Source organism: Schistocerca americana, chromosome 1, assembly GCF_021461395.2.
Source record: "Schistocerca americana isolate TAMUIC-IGC-003095 chromosome 1, iqSchAmer2.1, whole genome shotgun sequence".
NCBI lineage: Eukaryota > Metazoa > Arthropoda > Insecta > Orthoptera > Acrididae > Schistocerca > Schistocerca americana.
In genome coordinates, this window is record NC_060119.1 from 190086785 (window position 1) to 190106592 (window position 19808).

Genomic DNA, 19808 nt, shown 5'->3' on the forward strand with positions numbered 1-19808 from the left:
ATAAATGTCTCAATCTTTTATGTGATTATGTTGAAAAGTAACCATAAGTATACAAAACTTTTGGTAATAAAATCATTGTTTTCTATGAGCTTGTCTTTTATTTAATAGCCACCTGGAGATTGGGGGGGGGGGGGGAGGGGGGGGGGGAAATCAGCTGTCGTATTTGTATGGAGTGTAGCCACATATGGTATGACACATGGACAATAAGCAGATTAGCAAGAAGACAATAGAAGGTTTTGAAATGTGGTGCTGCAGAATACTGCTGAAGATTAGTTGGGTAGATAACATAACTAACGAGGAGGTGCTCAATAGAACAGGGGAAAAAAAGATAATTTATGACACAACCTGACTAGATGAAGGGATCAGTTGATAGTAAACATTCTGAGTGATCAGATGATCACCAATTTAATACTGAAGGAATGTTTGGGGGAAGGGGGGTAAAAATAGTTGAGAGACCAAATTGCAGTAGTTAATTTGGAGATGATGAGGCTTGAACAGGATATAGTAGCATGGAGAGCTGCATCAAGCCAGTCATTGGCCAAAAGACCACACCCCAACAGCAACAATCTTTATTATCACAGTGATAAATGAATACAAGAAGAAGTTGGCAAAAGTAACAATACGTTATTTTAACCTGTTAAGTGGGTATTAAATGTGCACATGCTTCTTCCTTAGTGGGTCATTTGTGTCAGTACACCCTGGTGCAGTGGTACTGTGCACTTTTCTCATACATAAATTTTTTTCGTGTTTTCTGTTTTTTAATTTAAATTGATATTGGGTGGCAATGAATACAACATATACTGGAGAAGTAACAAAAATTTGTTTTCACGATATTACTTAATTACACCAATTACTTTCAAGCAATTAAATACTGTTTTGAAAAACTAGAACTCACAGTGGTCAATTTGATACCTCATTTGCCCATTTCCCACTCTACATTTGGCTATACTGAGTGAGGTTGTGCAATGGTTAGCACACTGGACTACCATTCAGGAGAAAGACAGTTCATTTCCCTGTCCAGTCATCCAGATTTAGGTTTTTCCATGTTTTCCTTAAACTGACCCAGGCAAATGCCCGAATGATTCCTTTGAAAAGCACCTGGCTGATTTCTTTCCCAAGTTCTTTTGTAATCCAAGCCTGTGCTCTATCTTGAATGACTGTCAATGCAATATTAAACTCTAATCTTCTTTCTTCTTCCTCCACATGGCTATGAAAATTCAGACAAAAACCCATTGTGTATTTTATATGGAGTATTTTTTAGACTCTGCTCAAACATGCATTTGGGTCAAGATTTAAGCCTGCCTTTTAATTTGATAGAAGGAAGGGCTGTGATATTTCCAAGCAGGGTATTGACCACCTTCAAAGTAGTTTATGCTATTCTGTGGCTACTTATTTTCTATTTTGATTTTAGCCTGACAGTGTGCAGGTCAAGATAACAGTTTCATTGTTTTAGCAAACAATGCTGCTTTTAATATGAATACATTTGTAAAGGTAAGCACTTTCAAGTTAAGAAATAAGTTATGGAGTGACAGTGGCTGTTTTCCTGTTCAGTTTTAGTTAAATGTTTAAAACTGCCTATGTTCTTGCACCAAACATATCTAACATATAGTTATAATTCAATAGGAAAAATACATGTTAGCACAGTTTTTAATACATACATATCCTTTCAGTGTTTACCATTTTTGTTCATGGCTGTCTTGCATATTTAAGAATATTAGTAACTGTCATTGCTTGCTTTTATGATTAAGTTTAAGATTACAGTATTTAAATGTGTCGTTCTAATGAAAAAATAAATAAATAAGAAAAAGATGTAGTAAAGAACTTCCTAATCATCACTAAGTCCTGGACGAAAGATACTCATAGTTCTCAAAAAAGAATTTTTGTCTTACATCATTAAAAATAAAGAGTCAGTGGAAGCTTTTATGTGATTTCATTTCTAAGACAGTTTTCCTCATGAGTATTGTGACAAAGGAAATCATAGGATTGTGATAAATATGAAACAGATTATGAAACATTAGGAATTCCACTGTGAAGGATATTCAGTGATTTACATGTATGTTTCTGCAGAGAAAATAACTTAGTGGCCCAATACTTGGGGACACAGGTGGGCAGACTCTGGAAAAAGACTTTACTGAACTGATAGCATGTTTGCAGTACAAATATACTATGAACTGCCCACAAACATGCTTCTTGCACTCTTCCATTAATACACATTTAAATCATTCCCTCACTTTTGCACAGACTGCAAAAATGAGCAGAAGCTCTTTAAGAATGGAGACAATCCAAGTTAGTAAAAACACTAGGGAACATATAAATTAGTGTCAGCTGAAAAAAATATCAAGTGGCATAAAAGTAGAACAGAGGTACTGCATTCAGATTACAACTTTGGAAACTGTCAACTTACAGTACAGTTGCTTTACATTTGGTGTCTTATGGCTTCCAATTCATATTTATACAGACACCTTTTAGGTCAACACTTTGTACATGAAAGAGTGCTCTTAGCATTCAAAAATTTATGTATGCTCATTCCAACAGTGTTTTAGGTCAGTTTTACATGACGCAGATAAGGAAATAGTGATTGAGTAAACATATCAAATTTCTGCATGTTACAGGTAACATGTACAGTGGGCCTTGCTTTTTTCATTTTTTTATTTTTAAAAAAGGAAACACAGAATCTTCTGCACCTGTTTCCTTATTGACCTAAATCCACATTAGAGTCCTAGTTTCAAAAGTTGTAGTTCCATTACATGTTATTTTGTATCTCTGTCAGTTGAGTTCCAGGTAGTCCTGTTTTAACAAGTCTTGCTCCTTTGTTTCATTTAGTGAGTTGCTGATTTTTTTTTTAAAAAAAAAGGAAAAAAAAAATACTGAAACACTCTCTAATGTAACCAAATAAAAGAAGTATACAGGTTGATGTCAGAAATGAACAACTGCAGAATTCTGAATCCCAAGAATTTAGCTTTTAAGACTTAAAAATCTGGTATGTTGCAATTAGGGTGGCCAATTCTATCATATTTCTGGGGATATTCTGTACTATAGTAACTTCTTTGATCCTCCCAGCTCCCTTATTGACTGCCTGTTTCTCCAGTATATTTTGTCAAAGATCACTGTTGTAAATATTGATCCCATTAAGTGTTACCTATAGTTCAAATTCCATGACTGACAGATCTCAAAAACCTTTTATATAAACACCAATCTACTGTCAGTCAACATATAGTCTCTTTTTCTGTTCATGCTTCTATCGAAAGAAGATGGTTTGGCTCAAGGAAAGTGAGGAGCAGAGAAAGAATGTTATAGCCATAGTGTCTAGAGGGGTTATGCGAGTGAGAATGTTTAATCAGTTCTTGGTCAGTACCAGCAACACACAGATGTGTTCACATCATATGCAGAGCCTCCCAATTTTTTTTATATTTATATCTCTATTGTCACCCATTCCAAAATATTGTGTTGTAGTTGCGCAGTGGAAAATTATTGTCACTAAATTTCCCTTGAACCTCCGTTAAAACCATGGTCAGATGTTGGCCATCTCCCTTAAAACCATGATCAATTGTTGGTCACCCTACATTCTATCCTCTGTTTGTATCCTACTCCTCCTTTTTGAACATGACTATTGTCCTGTAATTAGGCTATTTCTGCTGCCACTTCTGGCAAATTTCTGCAACTTCCTAGCCTTATGTTTTGTATACAGATCTTGTGGTGTAGAATAAGTAAACTTTAGGACAGAAACTTGATAAATTAAAAGTGTAGTAAGTATTACTTTTGATGGGTATAATAAGCTGTGGTATAACTGGTACAATTTTTGGACCACCATGTTGCATCATGTCTTTTATCCCTTGCTGTGCGAAGAACTTATAAGGATATTCAGTCTCACTTAACCCATCAAAAAATATTGGCAAGTAGTGATGGTAGTCCAGTTTCTCCACTTCCACCTGGAAAAAAAAAGAAATAAAATTACTCAATGTGTTTCCTTTGGGATAGCCACAATGTTATAAGCTGGCAACACATGACTGTATTGATTAAATACTTCCAAAGAACTCAAAAGTTAAGTGCATCCAAAATCCTACTGATATCTTGGATTTTGCACAGCCAAATATCAAGCTGATCTCCTTCATGTATAATAACTAATGTTTCATCTAGTTGTTCATTTGTATTACAGCATCTGATATCATAGAAATAGTTAATTTCTCACCAAGAAGTGTACTAATGACTCTGCAGAATTGCTCAGATAGAATATGTCACAGATAATCCCACCCATCTCAGTTACTATTTTTATTTTACTCAAAATATGTGCATGAAAAATCATAGAAACACATCTGACCATGACATTTTCTCTCAGAAGTGAAGGCTGTGGCCCAACGACATTAATCAAAAATTTATAAAATGACTAGGCTAGCAGCAAAAGTAATTGTGGTTACAATTATATAATGTAATGATACGCAACTACAACATTTTCTGCCCTATTACTGAAGTTTCATCACAGCTGACGACTTTACTAGAACACTGGCTGCTGCCAATATTGTAACAGAATTGCAACAATCTGTCTCTCAAGAGGCCAAATCAGGGGAGAGAGAGAGAGAGAGAGAGAGAGAGAGAGAGAGAGAGAGAGAGAGAGAGAGAGAGAGAGAGACAGAGAGAGAGAGAGAGAGAGAGAGAGAGAGAGAGAAAAGAAAAAGAAAAGGTCTGAAAGTTTGGGTTGAGGATATAATGAAAGCTGTCAAAGAAAAACAGGATGCATATATAAAATACTTCAGCAACCCCACTACTGAGAACAAACAATACTATAAGGAGAAAAGAAATAACGCTAAATGCGTAGTAAGGAAAGCACATCAGGAACACTGGGGTAGGTTTATTTCTAATATCGAACATAATATCCATGGAAGACAAGAAATGGCATATAAGGTTGTAAAAACTTTAAACACAACAGAAAGAAAGAAGATACACATAAATGGTATTGAACAAGAACAGTGGATAAGTCATTACAGCGAGTTGTGGTATGATCATACAGCACAAGAAACTGAAATTGAACAACTAGACGAGAAAGGATTAGATGAAATACAATCTGACGAATTAACATCTGCACTAACATCACTTAAGAACAGAAAAGCAACAGGAAAAGATGGCATTAATGCTGAATTATTAAAATATGGAGGAATGATACTACACCATTGACTGCTGCATCTCTTCAATGAATGTTGGAAGAAGAACAATATTCTCAAAGACTGGAAAACAGCTCGAGTGATATCAATTTTTTAAAAAAGGAGATAAAAGCTTATGCAGTAATTACAGAGGAATAAGTTTACTGGACTCAGCGTACAAGGTGTATGCTAAAATTATAAAATACAAGACTCAAAAACATAGCAGAAGCAGTACTGCATGAGGAACAAATGGGTTTTAGGAAAGGACACTCCACAATAGATGCAGTTTTTATTCTACAACAAATAACAGAAAAACGGAGAGAGAGCACAATAAAGAAACACATGTTGATTTTATCAACTTTTTTTAAAGCTTTTGACAATATCAACAGACAGAAACTTTGGGAAATAATGACGAATCGTGTAAATCCAAAGCATTTAGTAAATGTGATGAGAAGTTTACATCAAGACACAAATATCACTCTGGATCTCAATGGTAAAACAACTAATGAGATACCAACTAACAAAGGGCTATGACAAGGCTGCTGCATCTCCCTAACTCTCAACATCTACATTAATGAAATAATACATATATGGAAATCAGAATTGCAGAAAGGCATCTACCTAGACAGGAACATTCTTTTAAATAGTTTACTATATGCTGATGATGCAGTGATCCTAGCAGACAAGGGAGATGGCCTTTGGAAAGGAATCTACATGCTAAAACAAATAAATGCAAAATATAACATGAAAACTTCAAAAGAAAAAACTAAGACGATGGCCTTCATGGGGAAAGAACCAATCAGAACCAAAATAGTGATAGATCAGAAGATTTTAGAGCAAGTAAGCCATTTCAATTACCTCAGATGTGAAATGACATATGGCTACAGCAGAGATATTGAAATTAAGCTTAGTAAATTCAGCTAGGTATGCAGAACAATGAACAGAAATCTAAAGAACAAAGCCAGGAAAGACACACAAATTAAATTTTACAAAACTGTTGCAGTTCCCACACTGCTCTATGGAAGTGAGACCTGGATGGTTACCCAGAAGCAAGAAGCCAGATTCAGGCACAAGAAATGAAATTCTCATGGTTTTAAAGGTTGCACGGGAGAAGACAGGCTAAGAAATCAATATATTAGAGAAGAACTGCAAATCTTTAGCCTCAACGATAAAAGTCGAGATTACAGAAGAAAATGGAACAAACATCTACAAAGAATGGAGAGTGAGAGACTTCCCTTAAAGGCAAGAAATTATAAGTGTCATGGGAGAAGAGAAGGAGGAAGAGATGGGTACTGTAACAGGCAATTCCTTCCTAATACCTGAAGAGAAGAAGAAGAAGATGATGATGAAGAAGCTAATGCTCAGAATATGTTAGCAGCTTTTGCACATTGTGTGCAGCTGAAATTTCTAGTTCATTCTGCATGAATTCGTCCATTGTGTAATAGCATTTCAGTGTCAGTGTCTCATATAGCTTTCTTTTAATTGGACCTAAATTCATCTGCATTAGCTTGTTCCCTTTTAATTTATTGTAAATTTTCATTCCCATGTACTGAGGTCAATGGGCCTACAGTCTGAGGTAATGGATGAGAAACATAAAATATTCTTAGCTTCTTGTATCATGCGAACAAACAAAATTGTTTCCTTCAAATAATTATTGTCTGATGTAATAAAAGACAATAATCTCTCACATATATAGGGGTGGCAGAGTTAATATTTTAAGTTTTCTGAATAATAGACAGTACGGTTCTCTATGGCTTACAGTGCACATATTTCAAATGATCTCTTTCTGTATCCACTGTACATTTGTTGAGTTTCCCTAAAACCATTACCATACCTAAAACCAGATTCAAAGTAGCTTGTATAAGAAATTTTGCCAGTCCTGAAACTGACAAGAAGGCACAGCTCCCCATATTCTCGCCAATGAGATGATTTTTAAAAAAAAAAAAAAAAAAAAAAAAAAAAAAAAAAAAAAAAAAAAAAAAAAAAAAAATTCACTAGTATGGGTGATTAATTTCACTGATCTTTGTAGCAACCAAGGCATACCTTGTTATTATCCCTCACTGATTTACTTAACTTATTAACACTCCATTCCTATAAATTTGGATGCAGAGGGAAGAGCTGCAAAATGCATCTGGAAATTGAACACAGGTTGTCTCCTTCCCACTGAGATGCCTTGGTCACTACACCAGTGGCGTTTCTGCTCAGTAGTGTCCACCTTATGGGTACACAAGTGAAAGCTATAACAGTTTCTTTCCTCAATTTCTTGGAAAAGTGAGTTTGCAGATACCTTATTTGATGATGAAAATTGCTGTTTTCAATTAGCTATTGGTCCTGTCTATTTTGATTCAATTATGTCTCATGAAATTTAGAACTGTTTTTCTCAAAACTGGAAGGGAGCTGAGCCTTTCATTTTATGTTGTACAACTGACTTGCTGAATGTTAATCAAATCAGTTGACTGTGTCTGCGGCCTTCCCCTTGCAAAGTGCACAATTTTACATTTCTGAACATTTAAAGCAAATTGCCAGCCTTTGCACCACTTTGAAATCTTACCAAGACCTACTGAATATCTGCACAACTTCGTCCAGACTGTATTTCATTGTAAATAACTGCATCATCTGTGAGAAGTCTGATGTTGCTGTTACTATAAATCAAAAGGTCATCAATAAACGAAACAAATAGCAAGGGAGCCAACACCTTCCCTGGTGCACTGCCAAAGTTACTTCTACATCTGATGGCGACTCTCCATCCAAAATAACATGCTGTGTCCTCCCTACCAAAAAGTCCTCAGCCCAGTCACAAATTTCACTTGATACCCCATATGATCACACTTTTGATAATACACATAGGTGTGGTACTGAGTCAAATGCTTTTCAGAAATGCTGCATCTACCGGACTTCCTCGATCCAAAGCTTTCAGAATGTCACCCGAGAAAAGTGCGAGTTGGGTTTCAAATGACTGATGTTTTTGAAAACCATGCTGGCTGGCATGCAGAAGGTCATCATGTTGAAAATACCTCATTACGTTTCAGCTTTGAGTATCTTCTAAGATTCTACAACAAAAGGATGTCAAGGACATTGAATGATAGTTTTGTGCACCACTTCTGCTATCCTTTTTGTAGACAGCTGTGATCTGTGCTTTCTTCCAGCTAATGGGCATTGTTTTTCATTCATGAGAACTACAACAGCTTATAGTAAACAGAAGGGCTAACTCAGTCGGAAATTAAGTACAGAATCTGATAGGGATTTCATCAAGCCATGCAGCTTTGTTCAGTTTTAACAATTCAATGCCACCAACACTAATATCTTTTCATGGTATTTACTTACTCTTTGGCACTACAGCCTGTGTTGGGCCTTGGCCTCCCGGACAATTTCCGCCCACCCTTCTCTGCTGGCTGTCTTGGCTCTCCATCTTCTAATGCCCATTCTTCTCAAGTTCTCCTCCACTTTGTCTAGTCATCTGGTCCTTGGTCTGCCCTTTATACAGTGTCCTCCTGGTTTTCCTTTGAAAACTTTCTTTATCATGCTGCTCTCCACCATTCTGTCTACATGTCCCAACCTACGTAGTCTATTGCTCTTTAATTCTGTCCCAATATCTGGTTTGTTAAACAACTCTCTGATCTCCTCATTATTTCTGATCGCCTAAACCCCCTATCATTCACTGGCCCAATGATTTTCCTAAGTATCTTCCTTTCCCATCTCTGCAACAACTCATCATTTTGTGTCATTCTCCAAATCTACAACCCAAACATCACCACAGGTGTCACTGTACGATACACTGTCAGATTCAGATTCCTACTAACAAGGGAACCTCCCCATCACACCCCCCTCAGATTTAGTTATAAGTTGGCACAGTGGATAGGCCTTGAAAAACTGAACACAGATCAACCGAGAAAACGGGAAGAAGTTATGTGGAACTATGAAAAAATAAGCAAAATATACAAACTGAGAAGTCCATGCACAATACAGGCAACATCAAGGAGAATGTGACTCAGGAGTGCTGTGGTCCCGTGGTTAGCGTGAGCAGCTGTGGAACGAGAGGTCCTTGGTTCAAGTCTTCCCTCAAGTGAAAAGTTTAATTTTTTATTTTCAGTTTACGTGACAAACTCTTATGTTTTCATCACGTTTTTGGGAGTGATTATCACATCCACAATAAAACCTAAATCGGGCAAAGTAGAAGAATTCTTTTACCCATTTGCCAAGTGTACAAGTTAGGTGGGTCGACGACATATTCCTGTCATGTGACACACATGCCGCCACCAGTGTCGTATAGAATATATCAGACGTGTTTTCCTGTGGAGGAACCGGTTGACCTATGACCTTGCGATCAAATGTTTTCGCTTCCCATTGGAGAGGCACGTCATTTCGTCTACTAATCGCACGGTTTTGCAGTGCGGTCGCAAAACACAGACACTAAACTTATTACAGTGAACAGAGAGGTCAATGAACGAATGGACAGATCATAACTATGCGAAAATAAAGAAAGTAAACTTTTCACTCGAGGGAAGACTTGAACCAAGGACCTCTCGTTCCGCAGCTGCTCACGCTAACCACAGGACCACAGCATTCCTGAGCTCACACTCTCCTTCGTGTTGTCTATCTTGTGCATGGACTACTCAGTTTGTATATTTTGCTTATTTTTTCCGTAGTTCCACACAACTTCTTCCTGTTTTCTCGATTGATCTGTGTTCAATTTTTCAAGGCCTATCAACTGTGCCAACTTATAACTAAATCTGAGGGGGGTGGGATGGGGAGGTTCCCTTGTAAGCCTTCTTGCTTTAAACACTGTGAAGTAACTCCTGTTACCAGCTGTAATCCTTGTACGTATTTTTTCTCTCGTATCATTATTCTCAGTTACCAGTGACACAAGATATTTAACACTCTCACAGCATTCAAATTCTTTTCCATTCAAAGTCATGCTTCTTTCTCCTTCACTATATCTTTTCCTAGATATTAACAAATACCTGGTCTTTGACTTCATAACTGTCAACCCCCACCTCTGCTCCACATCTAATTTTTCAAGCTTTTCTTCCAGGTCCTGTTTCCTCCTAGATAACAAATCAATATCATCTCCTAATGCAAGATCCTGTGACACTGTTAAACAGTGTTCCCCCAGGGTTACAGCTTTGTGTCTTTTGCATTACCCTCTCCAAGGCAACATTAAACATAATAGTTGTTGCAATCCTTGGTTAACTTCAAATGCCTTTGATAAAGTGCCCTCAACTCTTACTTTACATACTGTTCTTTTCAAAGTCATTTGGACCAGTCTTCTTAGATTGTTGGGTACCCCTGCATCTTGCATTGCCTTCCAGAGTTGATCCCTTTTGATATTATCATAAGCTTGTTTGAAATCAACAGCTGGTGGACATTGATGTAATACTCTCAACATTTTTCAAGGATCTGTCAATGGTAAAAAGCTGATCTACGGTGGATCTATTAGTTCTGAAAACCACACTGGTAGTTTCCTAGATACTCTTCTACATACGTACTGAGTTGCCCCACCATGATTTATCCTAATACTTTTTATACTATACAGAGCAGTGCAATTACTCTATAATTCTCACAGTCAACTTTGTCATGTTTCTTATGTATAGGGTAGAGTATAGCTGTGTTCCACTGTTCCAGCATATTTTCTTTCCACCATAATCTCATACAAAACCCTTATTAGCTTTTCTTCACCACATTTTATCGCTTCTGCTACAACATTGTCTTCTGCTGGAGTTTTACTGTTTTTAAGAATCTTGATACTAGCTTTAACTTCTTCCAGTGTAGGTTCCTTGACAGTTCCCTGTACTTATTTCATTCATCTTTTCAGTGGTATGGAGATTAAATTGGGGTAATGCCCCTGTGTTTTCCTTTGTAAAGGAACCTTTGAAAATAGAGTTAAGTATTTCTGCTTTGGTTTTCTACTCTCATTTTCAGTTCCTGTCTTGCATCATGAATGACTAGATGTTACTTCATGGCGCCACTAACAGCCGTTACGCATGACCAGAATTTGAGTTTCGTGAAAGATATTTTGACAACATTCTGCTACAGCAGTCATTGAAGGCTTCATGCATTTTTCTCCTGCAAAAGACATTTCATTCAGCACCTCTCTAACTATAGCACTATGTTTTGTTTTATACCTATTATGCAGTAGTCTATGTGTCTTTCAAAGTTTCTTTACAGTGACTGTATGCCACAGAGGATTTCTCCTATCATGAATTGTTCTGTAAGCTGTAGTTCCTCTATGTGCTCCTGCCCTGAGCTAAAAGTTTTAAGCTCCTCACTGAGATATGACACTGGTGATTTTTTGTCTAGTTTCCTGAACAACCAGTAAGCTAATAAGAAAACATGGACTGAAAGTCAATAAAATTTACTATCATAAATTAGGTGGTTTTGCAGGAAACAACACAAAAGTGGTGGGGTAGCAATATTTATTAGTGAAAAATTTACATTTAAAAGAATCTCATTTCCTGAACAATACAGCAAAGAAGGAACAATTGGAATGGCTCTTGTGGTCCACATAAATGGTTATTCAAGTAGATTAAATAAACATAAAATAATTGGAATGTGCTGCCCACCAAATGCTGATGTGTTACACTATCTTGATACAGTTAACAGAACCATAAGCAGAAATATACCAATGACCTTAGTATAGTTAAATAGCTAAATACTGAAACAAAATCCTGCTGTTTAACTGACAGACATATGTTAAAATCATATAACCTCACAAATATAGAAGCTCTGGCACTAGTGTAACACACTTAAACTCAAGAGCCAGAGAGCAGCTAAAATATGTGAGAAGTGGATTATGAGAAGCACCATAATCAGCAATATCAAAACTAAGCTAACAGAGGGGTGGGACACCATTTACCAAACTAAAGAGTCAGAATGCAAATGGGATGAGTTTTATAGGACTGTGTTGAGGCATTTCAACAACTGTCGCCTATCAAAGAAATACCCAGGGTACTAACATACTGCCATACTGAAAGTAATACTAGACTGAAAAAGGGTCGTGCAAACCTGTCTGATCCCCTGCGTGCCAATGGCCGCACAGAGCTGCAACTTCTTAAATGTTACAATATGCAGACACTCTCATTCGAAGTGATCAATGGATCATAATCAAACACCTTGTGGCTCAATTGGATGTCCCTGTTCGTAGTGTTGACATCGTCGTCCACTAGTTGGGGTACTCAAAGGCGTGAGCCTGCCAGGTTCCTCGCTGCCTAACAGATGACTATAAACAACAACAAAGGACTAGCTATGCACAACTGCTTACATGTTATGAGGCTGATCATGACCGTTTTCTGTTGATCATCAGTTGTTGTTTCAACAAGACACTGGCCCTGACATCGACCCATAGAATGGCACCATGTGGACATACAGAACCCGCAATAAAGTGGCCTAAGGCTGTCACACTGAACAGAGATTACACTGAAAATAGAGTTTTTGTAGCCAAAAGAGTGGGGAACAATATCATGTATTGGAATCCTAAATAAAACCAATCCACTTTCAGAAAAAGTGTTGCACACTTAATGGCTGCCGCTCGTGTATATGATCTTGACTGCGTACATAAAGAAGAAGAAGTAAACTGCATATGCTTAAGGAAATTTACAATGAAGCCAAAAAAACTATTTAAATCGAACCTTTTACACCTGAGGAAACAGATGAACAAAGGTGTTATAGAGCATTCACCTAACACTGGTAAAGCATTCTGGAGACTAATCAATAAACATAAAACCACCAGCAATGTCCACAGTGAATCAGTGAGCATTAGGCATGAAGGCCACATACTGAAAGATTGAAATATAGAATTAATTTATTCAATAAACCCTTTATCTCTCCATTTGACCAGCCAGCTCCCATCACACACTTCGTTTCAAAAATACTTTTACAAACTCTGGTGACAGGTTCCCTACACAAAACAAAAAAATGTTCATATAAACATACGTCCACAAATCTTTCATTACTGAGTTGTTAATGCAAGCTGACATTCCAACAGCTTTCCAAGTACAACCCAAAAACTTCACTTACCAGTACACCTGTTTGACTCATTGTAGCCTAGATAGCATTGTGTTGCCTGGGAGACTGTTTGCTTTCATGTTGGTATGTCTTCAATGAGTCCATTGTGTTAATGTACTACAGGGAATGAGTCAAATGAAAATGCTCGAAACAAACATGGCAGGATATTCATTTCATGAGCAGGCAGACATGATTTTTATGTACAGCTCCCATAAACAGTAATGAACACAAGGTTGCACGGCTATATCAGATGGCATTTTCAGTTCAAAGGCAACTCAATCAACCAACCTTTGATGCTGTGTATCATATCATAACTGAGATAGCATATGTAGTGCCACAAACTATTGGCGAAAGAAGACCATGTGTTGCTTGTACGCCTGATCAGGAACAGTATGTTCTATGGGCTGTCGAAGAAGAGCCAAATATCAGGGCAAAACAAGTGGCCCTGACGTGGTACTTCTCCAGTTTCAGCACGGAGGATATTTCATGTGCAACTCATGGGTATCTATATCATCTTCAACATGTGCAAGGCCTTGTGTCTGCTGATCACCCACCACATAAAAACTTTTGCCAGTGGTTTGTTGCAAAAACTGCCAAATCCATTATCTGTCTCTAAAGTTCTGTTCAGAGAGAAGGTAACAGTTCAGAGCACCAGACCCATTGTTGATCATAAATATTTTCACAGCTATTACGCCCCAATAACTTCTGCCTGTATGGTACACATCAATTAAGTTAAAAACACAGTATAATTTTGCATTCTGTCAGAATTTGGTAAACATTTTTGCAAAGTATGGGGTTACTTTTAACTTGGGTCAAAGTAACCCCAAAACACAGATGAAATGATGTTAGTATCTGATGGTGATCCTGAAACTTTCTCTGATGTGCAAGATGATGCCCAGTACCACAAAATATTGAAAGATAAATTAGCATTTTGGCAATATGCTACAGTTTCATATGACAAAGAATTTTTAGGAATTTGGAGATGATGGATGAGGGTGCTAAAGTCCTACTCCAAATAACGACAACAATAAAGATAAACTATTTTATCCTTGGAAGGATTTGATAAGAATTATCAGTCACACATGGCTAACGAACTGTGGCTACTTTCAAATACTGGAGCTTCAGTAATTTGTGTAATAAGGCTCATATCCAGACTGTACAAAATTCTTAACATATTATTTATTGTCTTTGCATGTAGTTACCACAGTGTACCATCTAACTTAAAACTTAATTAGTCAACTGACGAATTATACTACACACGTATATTTAATATGTTGCTTTCTGAAAAAAAAAATTCAATATTTCCTGTCTTTGCCTCCAAAATTTGGTGTTTTACTTATTCCTCATGCTCCTGAATGTCTACTTTATGGATATCCATTGAGTTTATTTGACCCAACTTTTTATATTATCAATTTTTTATGCATAAATGACTGAATGAATCGAAGTAGGCCCAAGTGCAGGTAATATTGGTCCATTTTCTGTGGTGCAACAGCAACAGACGTTATGTATTTTGTTTACTATTTTTTTTAATTGATGGCACAAGACTTTGATAATACTAGAAAAAGTACATGAAATTTTCTCTCTCCACTATTCTTTGTTTTCTTGCCATATACAAAAAGACACACAAAAATTGGGTCACAGTAGCCCCAGATTACAGCAAGAATCTAATATCTTTCAGTAATTTTGATATGGTAAATACAAACCCAATAGCATCTCTTACATTATCAACAGCTTCATGCTCGACATCAAACCTTGTTTCAAGATGTTTACAGAGATCTCCTACCCCATTACCCATTGCTGAAAATATCCATTTTCTTGTCTCATTTTCTGTACAGTGTTTTCCAAGCTCATGAAGCTAAAATCAGTTTTTAAAACAAGATGCCTTACCACCAGTTCCATACACTTATTTAGGAAAAGCATGCCCTCTAGATGTTATTTCATCAATTGTAATTTTGACAGCAATACATGTAAGTGCATTGTCATGAATTAGATCGTCAATAACAGTGTGCCATTTGAAGGAAGTGAGCAACACATGTGAATAGTGACATTTATGGTGTCTGCCAGTGGTAACTTTGAACTTCATTTGACAAAGTGAAGGGCCAGTTATCAGCAGAATTGAAATGAAGAACCAATGTATCAGGATTGTGGGATGTGGTTGATTTTACTTCTGCTATGGCCTGTCTCTGAATGCCGTGGATATGATGGTGAGGTACACCTTCCGTGACATTTGTAACAAAGCTCTGGCTCAACTGCCTTTTTCACCAACTCACTTCTCTACCACAGAGCACACGTTATGCCATTGTCAGTATCCTGAAGGTGCAATGCAGCCAATATTTATCTTGTGGCTCTTGTCATATACACAAAAGCATCAAGTCAATCTCTGTGTACTTCTTTCCTGAGATGCTGCTCATGGATAAACAGGTAAGTTTCAAATTATTGCAGGAAATGCAAGTGTATATTTTCTTCACTGGTTGGCACTGTACCCATTTTGGTCATAAGGACGACAATTTTGTGAGACCAATTTTTAAACTTAGGTTCTCCTCCTTCATTAGGAGGTATGTCTCTCTTACTGATTTTGTCATATCTTTTTAACTTTCTATTTTCACTTACAGAGTTAACATCAATGTTATTAGGACTTTGCCTGCTACAATCTTTGTCATCAGTTAGGTAATATTCCAGAGCACCATCTAGCAGATGGTGTTCACAGTAAGAATCTGCGCATGCTCAAATACTATTTTTCTTCTTTATTTTATGGGCCTTTGAAATTAAGCAATTTGAGGAAATGGGTATCTATTTCTGTAATTGCTGCTCTGAGTAACTATCCGGTATCAGTGTTAGCAATTGTACCTGCTCAGAATAAATAGCCGAGAGACTGCTGTGGTTAGGTTTTGAAACCATACATCACAATGGGTGTTCATGCCACTGCCTTCGATTTCTGCACCAGGTAGATCTACATTGTACATTTTGCAAAGTTTCGTGGATGTTGATTGTGTAAAACTTGATCAAGTTCTTCCACCTTTATCCTTTTATTTAGCCTGCCATGGCATTTGTGGGGGGATAAGTTAGGCTATAGCAGAAATGCCAACATCAAGACCTTCATCCTTGGAAGTACAAACATCTGCGTCGTCTTTTCAGTTTTACGTTCTGGTAACTGTGATCTTTCATATGAGGTATCACTAAATTTCTCGTTTTACTGAGCATAGAAATTCTTACACAATGGCTGTTATGGTAACAGTGTAACTTGAGGACCAAGATATTTCTGCAGTTATTCATCCAGATTTCCAAAAAGTGTTTCTCACTTTTTTTTTTACTTCTCCTTTTGTCTGTTTTCATGGGCCGCATATATACCCTTTCACTACTATATTCCCTCAGTGACGCAGTATTTTAAAGTTTAAACCACATACAAATCTCTAAGCGGAATGATTTGTATGCAAAGTTAGATGTTTCTGAAACAAACAGAAGAGAGGTGAAAACAGTGTTGCCAACAGGGTTTTAACACCAGAAATTAAATACTGAATACACAGAATATGGAAAAAATTTTAAAACTTTACACACAAAAAATTGCCTACTTTGATTGAACCACCTAGTAACACAATAACCAAATAATGTACTGCGCAATTCTCATAAATTTTGTGATGGGGGGGGGGGGGGGGGGGGGGGGTTTCCTTCCAGTAAGTAATTTGTAAAAACTTATAAAAATGTGACTTTTAAAATTTTTATTAATAAATATTTATATAATACAGACAGATGAAACGATAAGACAATAGGAAAGCTAGTATTATGATGGTTTACAAATTTAGAAAAATTGTTTTGAACACTAAAAACAAATTTAAAATTTTTATATTTTATTCTTAAATGTGTATATTAAAATAGCCCATAAGTGTTGTGTCAACTAAGTTTGAACATACTAACATGGACATTTGGAGCAAAAAAATCTGCCAGGTCTCCAGTACCTTTGATTTATTAGTCACATTTTTGGGGTCAATTCTAGTGTCTGATTCCACTCGTCAGCTTCGAGCATTGACGCCATGCCTAAGGGAGACACGTGGGCTCTATGTGGGGTCTCTTTGGAAACAACTGATCATGTTTGTGAACAAACGAATGTAGCATACAATAAAATTACAAAGTTCACGTGATTAATTACTCAGTCACAAATTATACCAACAAGGATTAAAGCTAACGGAAATAAATAAGAACACAAAAAGAGAAATATACATGTCCGAAATAAATTATTATCATAATTTATGCGAGTAAGGAAAGCACAGAGAATCTTTACATCCAGTACAGTATAGCGCATGGCAAAGTCATAATAACTTTTAATACTAATTGTAAAATCTACTGGGCAAGTACACAAGTAATGAAAACCGGCAAAAAGTAGTGTCTAACAAATAGTGAAATTGGTAACTGGAACTTACCTACATACGTTAATTCTAGTTACCGATTCGAACTACTCCACAGTGCATTATTTAGATGGTTTTAACAAGTGTATGCACAAAATGTTACAGGATTTCTACATATGGTATTACTACCTTCATTACTATGAATAAGAGAAAAATCTGGAAGCTGTACTTACAATATTTATTAGTTTTTCGAAGTAGTTCTGAGATCATTTAGAAATCTAAAAAAATCTAAATAAAAACACACTGCACAGATTTACTGCAAAAACACCAAAAATTATGAACCATCGAAAACTTGGTATCAGTAACTAGAATTGACTTTCTATATACGTCAATTCTTGTTACCGTTTCCAGCCATTCGATGATTCATTAATTAGTTAGTTTTTTCTGCATGTTTGTGCCCTAAAATGAAGGTTAATATGATTTCTGCATTTGTAATTGCTCTTTATAACTACCGTAAAAAGGTACTAATATTGGAAACGGTAACTGGAATTGATCTATATAGGAGGTCAGTTCTCGTTACCGATTCCAATTTTTGTTATATGCCACAGTAGTTTTAGAGTTATCGATTCCAATATTCGTTATTTTTATGGTAGATATTCGTTTGACACGTACTGGCTTTTCTTTTAGAATTTAGTGTCGGTTTCCTAACATTTTATGCTACAGTTTCGTATTTGTTGTCATTCATTTAATTTTCCCGTCGCATAAATTACTTTTAATTCTTAACTATTTTCGTTATTTTCAGTTCGTTTCGTTATATAATTCATGACTAAGTAAATAACAGCGTGAATGTGACTGTAATTTTATCGTATGCTACATATAGGCTATTTACCATCCATTGCTTTCATACATTCCCCAAGCCGACGAGTGGAATCGGACACCAGAATTGATCCCATTTTTGTAGTTCTCCACTATGTTACGAATTATTTACAAAATATTTATTTTCCACAGGGCTGCATCAGTTTCAAAACTCGATAGAAATAAAAATATTTATGCCTTAAAAATGTGATATAGAAATCGCCCCATTTCAAACTTCTTTGCAGGGCACTGATAGGGATGTAGATCCAGAAAGACCTGTTTTCCTAAGCTATACATATCAAAACTACATTGGTATGAAAGTAGTAAAAATTTATGTATTTCTTATCTTTCCGAATTCTGATCATAGCTAGTCTTATATCTATTTTCCACCCCATCTCACCACGTACAACACTAAATTTAAAAATTATCGGGATGGAATTGAAAAAGCAAGTTATTCACGAAAAAGTTCGTCATTGATTATTACTTCACCATGTCTGTGGTAACTACCGATATGCTTGTCTGAGATAGGGGATGCACAGGTTCGGTTAAACACACACACACACACAAACACACACACACACACACACACATCAGTTAAAAGAAAAAAACGTATTACTGATGAACCATGCTTGTAATACAGAAATTTCAAGAACTGGAAAAAGGCTGCTAGAAAGTTGTCAACAAAATTGTAATCCTGCGCAATATAAATGTGGATTTCAAGTGGAAAATAAAATTTCCGATTGGTGCCCTGTTCGGCGGTATTTACCTTCCAGGTGAGCTTGGTGCCATAGGTATCGAAAGCCAAGGATATCGGCAAGTCCCCTCGGAGGTAAGCCTTTCTGAAGATTGACTCCTTTGGTGGTTGGCGCGGACGAACTGCACTAACGCGAGGCGGACCTTGGACGACAACTCCGCTTTGCAAGGACTGCACCGTGAAGCCTGGCACTACGCGCTTTTTGCGCCCTTTCTGCCGCAGGCTTTCACGGAATTCCCTCCCAGTCACCATCCCTCCAACGAAACAATAATTTTGCCCACTGCACCGCCTATAGCTTCCTTGTTCTGGTAAATTTGCTACCTGAATTCACCGGCTATAAATCTACCAATTTGTTTATTTCGCCTAGCAACGTAGGTTATTATCGATTTTCAGTCAATCGAAAATATGCATCAGTCGTAAATTTATTTTCAAATTCTGCGTTCCAAACACTGAAAGGTAACTGTAACAACTCGCTGTAGCAACTTTTCTTGTCTTTGCTGTGTCGTAGTAATAATTACTTCATTTCGTTTGAAGTTTTGTTGCCATTTAGGAGTGCTTATATTATTTTCTGACATTTTATTTAACAAATCATACCAAAAAAGATACATTTATCGTAGATTTTAATATGCAGAAAAGTATCGTTTTTGCATTATTTTCTGCAATAAAACATCGGAAAATGACACGTCTGTAAATTAAAACTTTGTGGTGCTTTAGAAACTTACG

At 36.7% G+C, this 19808-nt stretch overlaps 1 protein-coding gene across 1 annotated transcript in view; it reads right to left on the reverse strand.

Moving 5' to 3' along the window:
- Window positions 1-19398, reverse strand: part of LOC124621914 (parkin coregulated gene protein homolog) — a 92312-nt gene extending 72914 nt beyond the window's left edge. Inside the window, exons 1-2 of the mRNA XM_047147422.1 lie at window positions 19098-19398; window positions 3758-3929 (exon numbers count right to left, since the gene is read on the reverse strand). Of these exons, the coding sequence (XP_047003378.1) occupies window positions 3758-3929; window positions 19098-19337 (412 nt within the window). The 5' untranslated portion in view covers window positions 19338-19398. The remainder of the gene's footprint in view (window positions 1-3757; window positions 3930-19097) is intronic.
- Window positions 19399-19808: the final 410 nt, after the last annotated feature.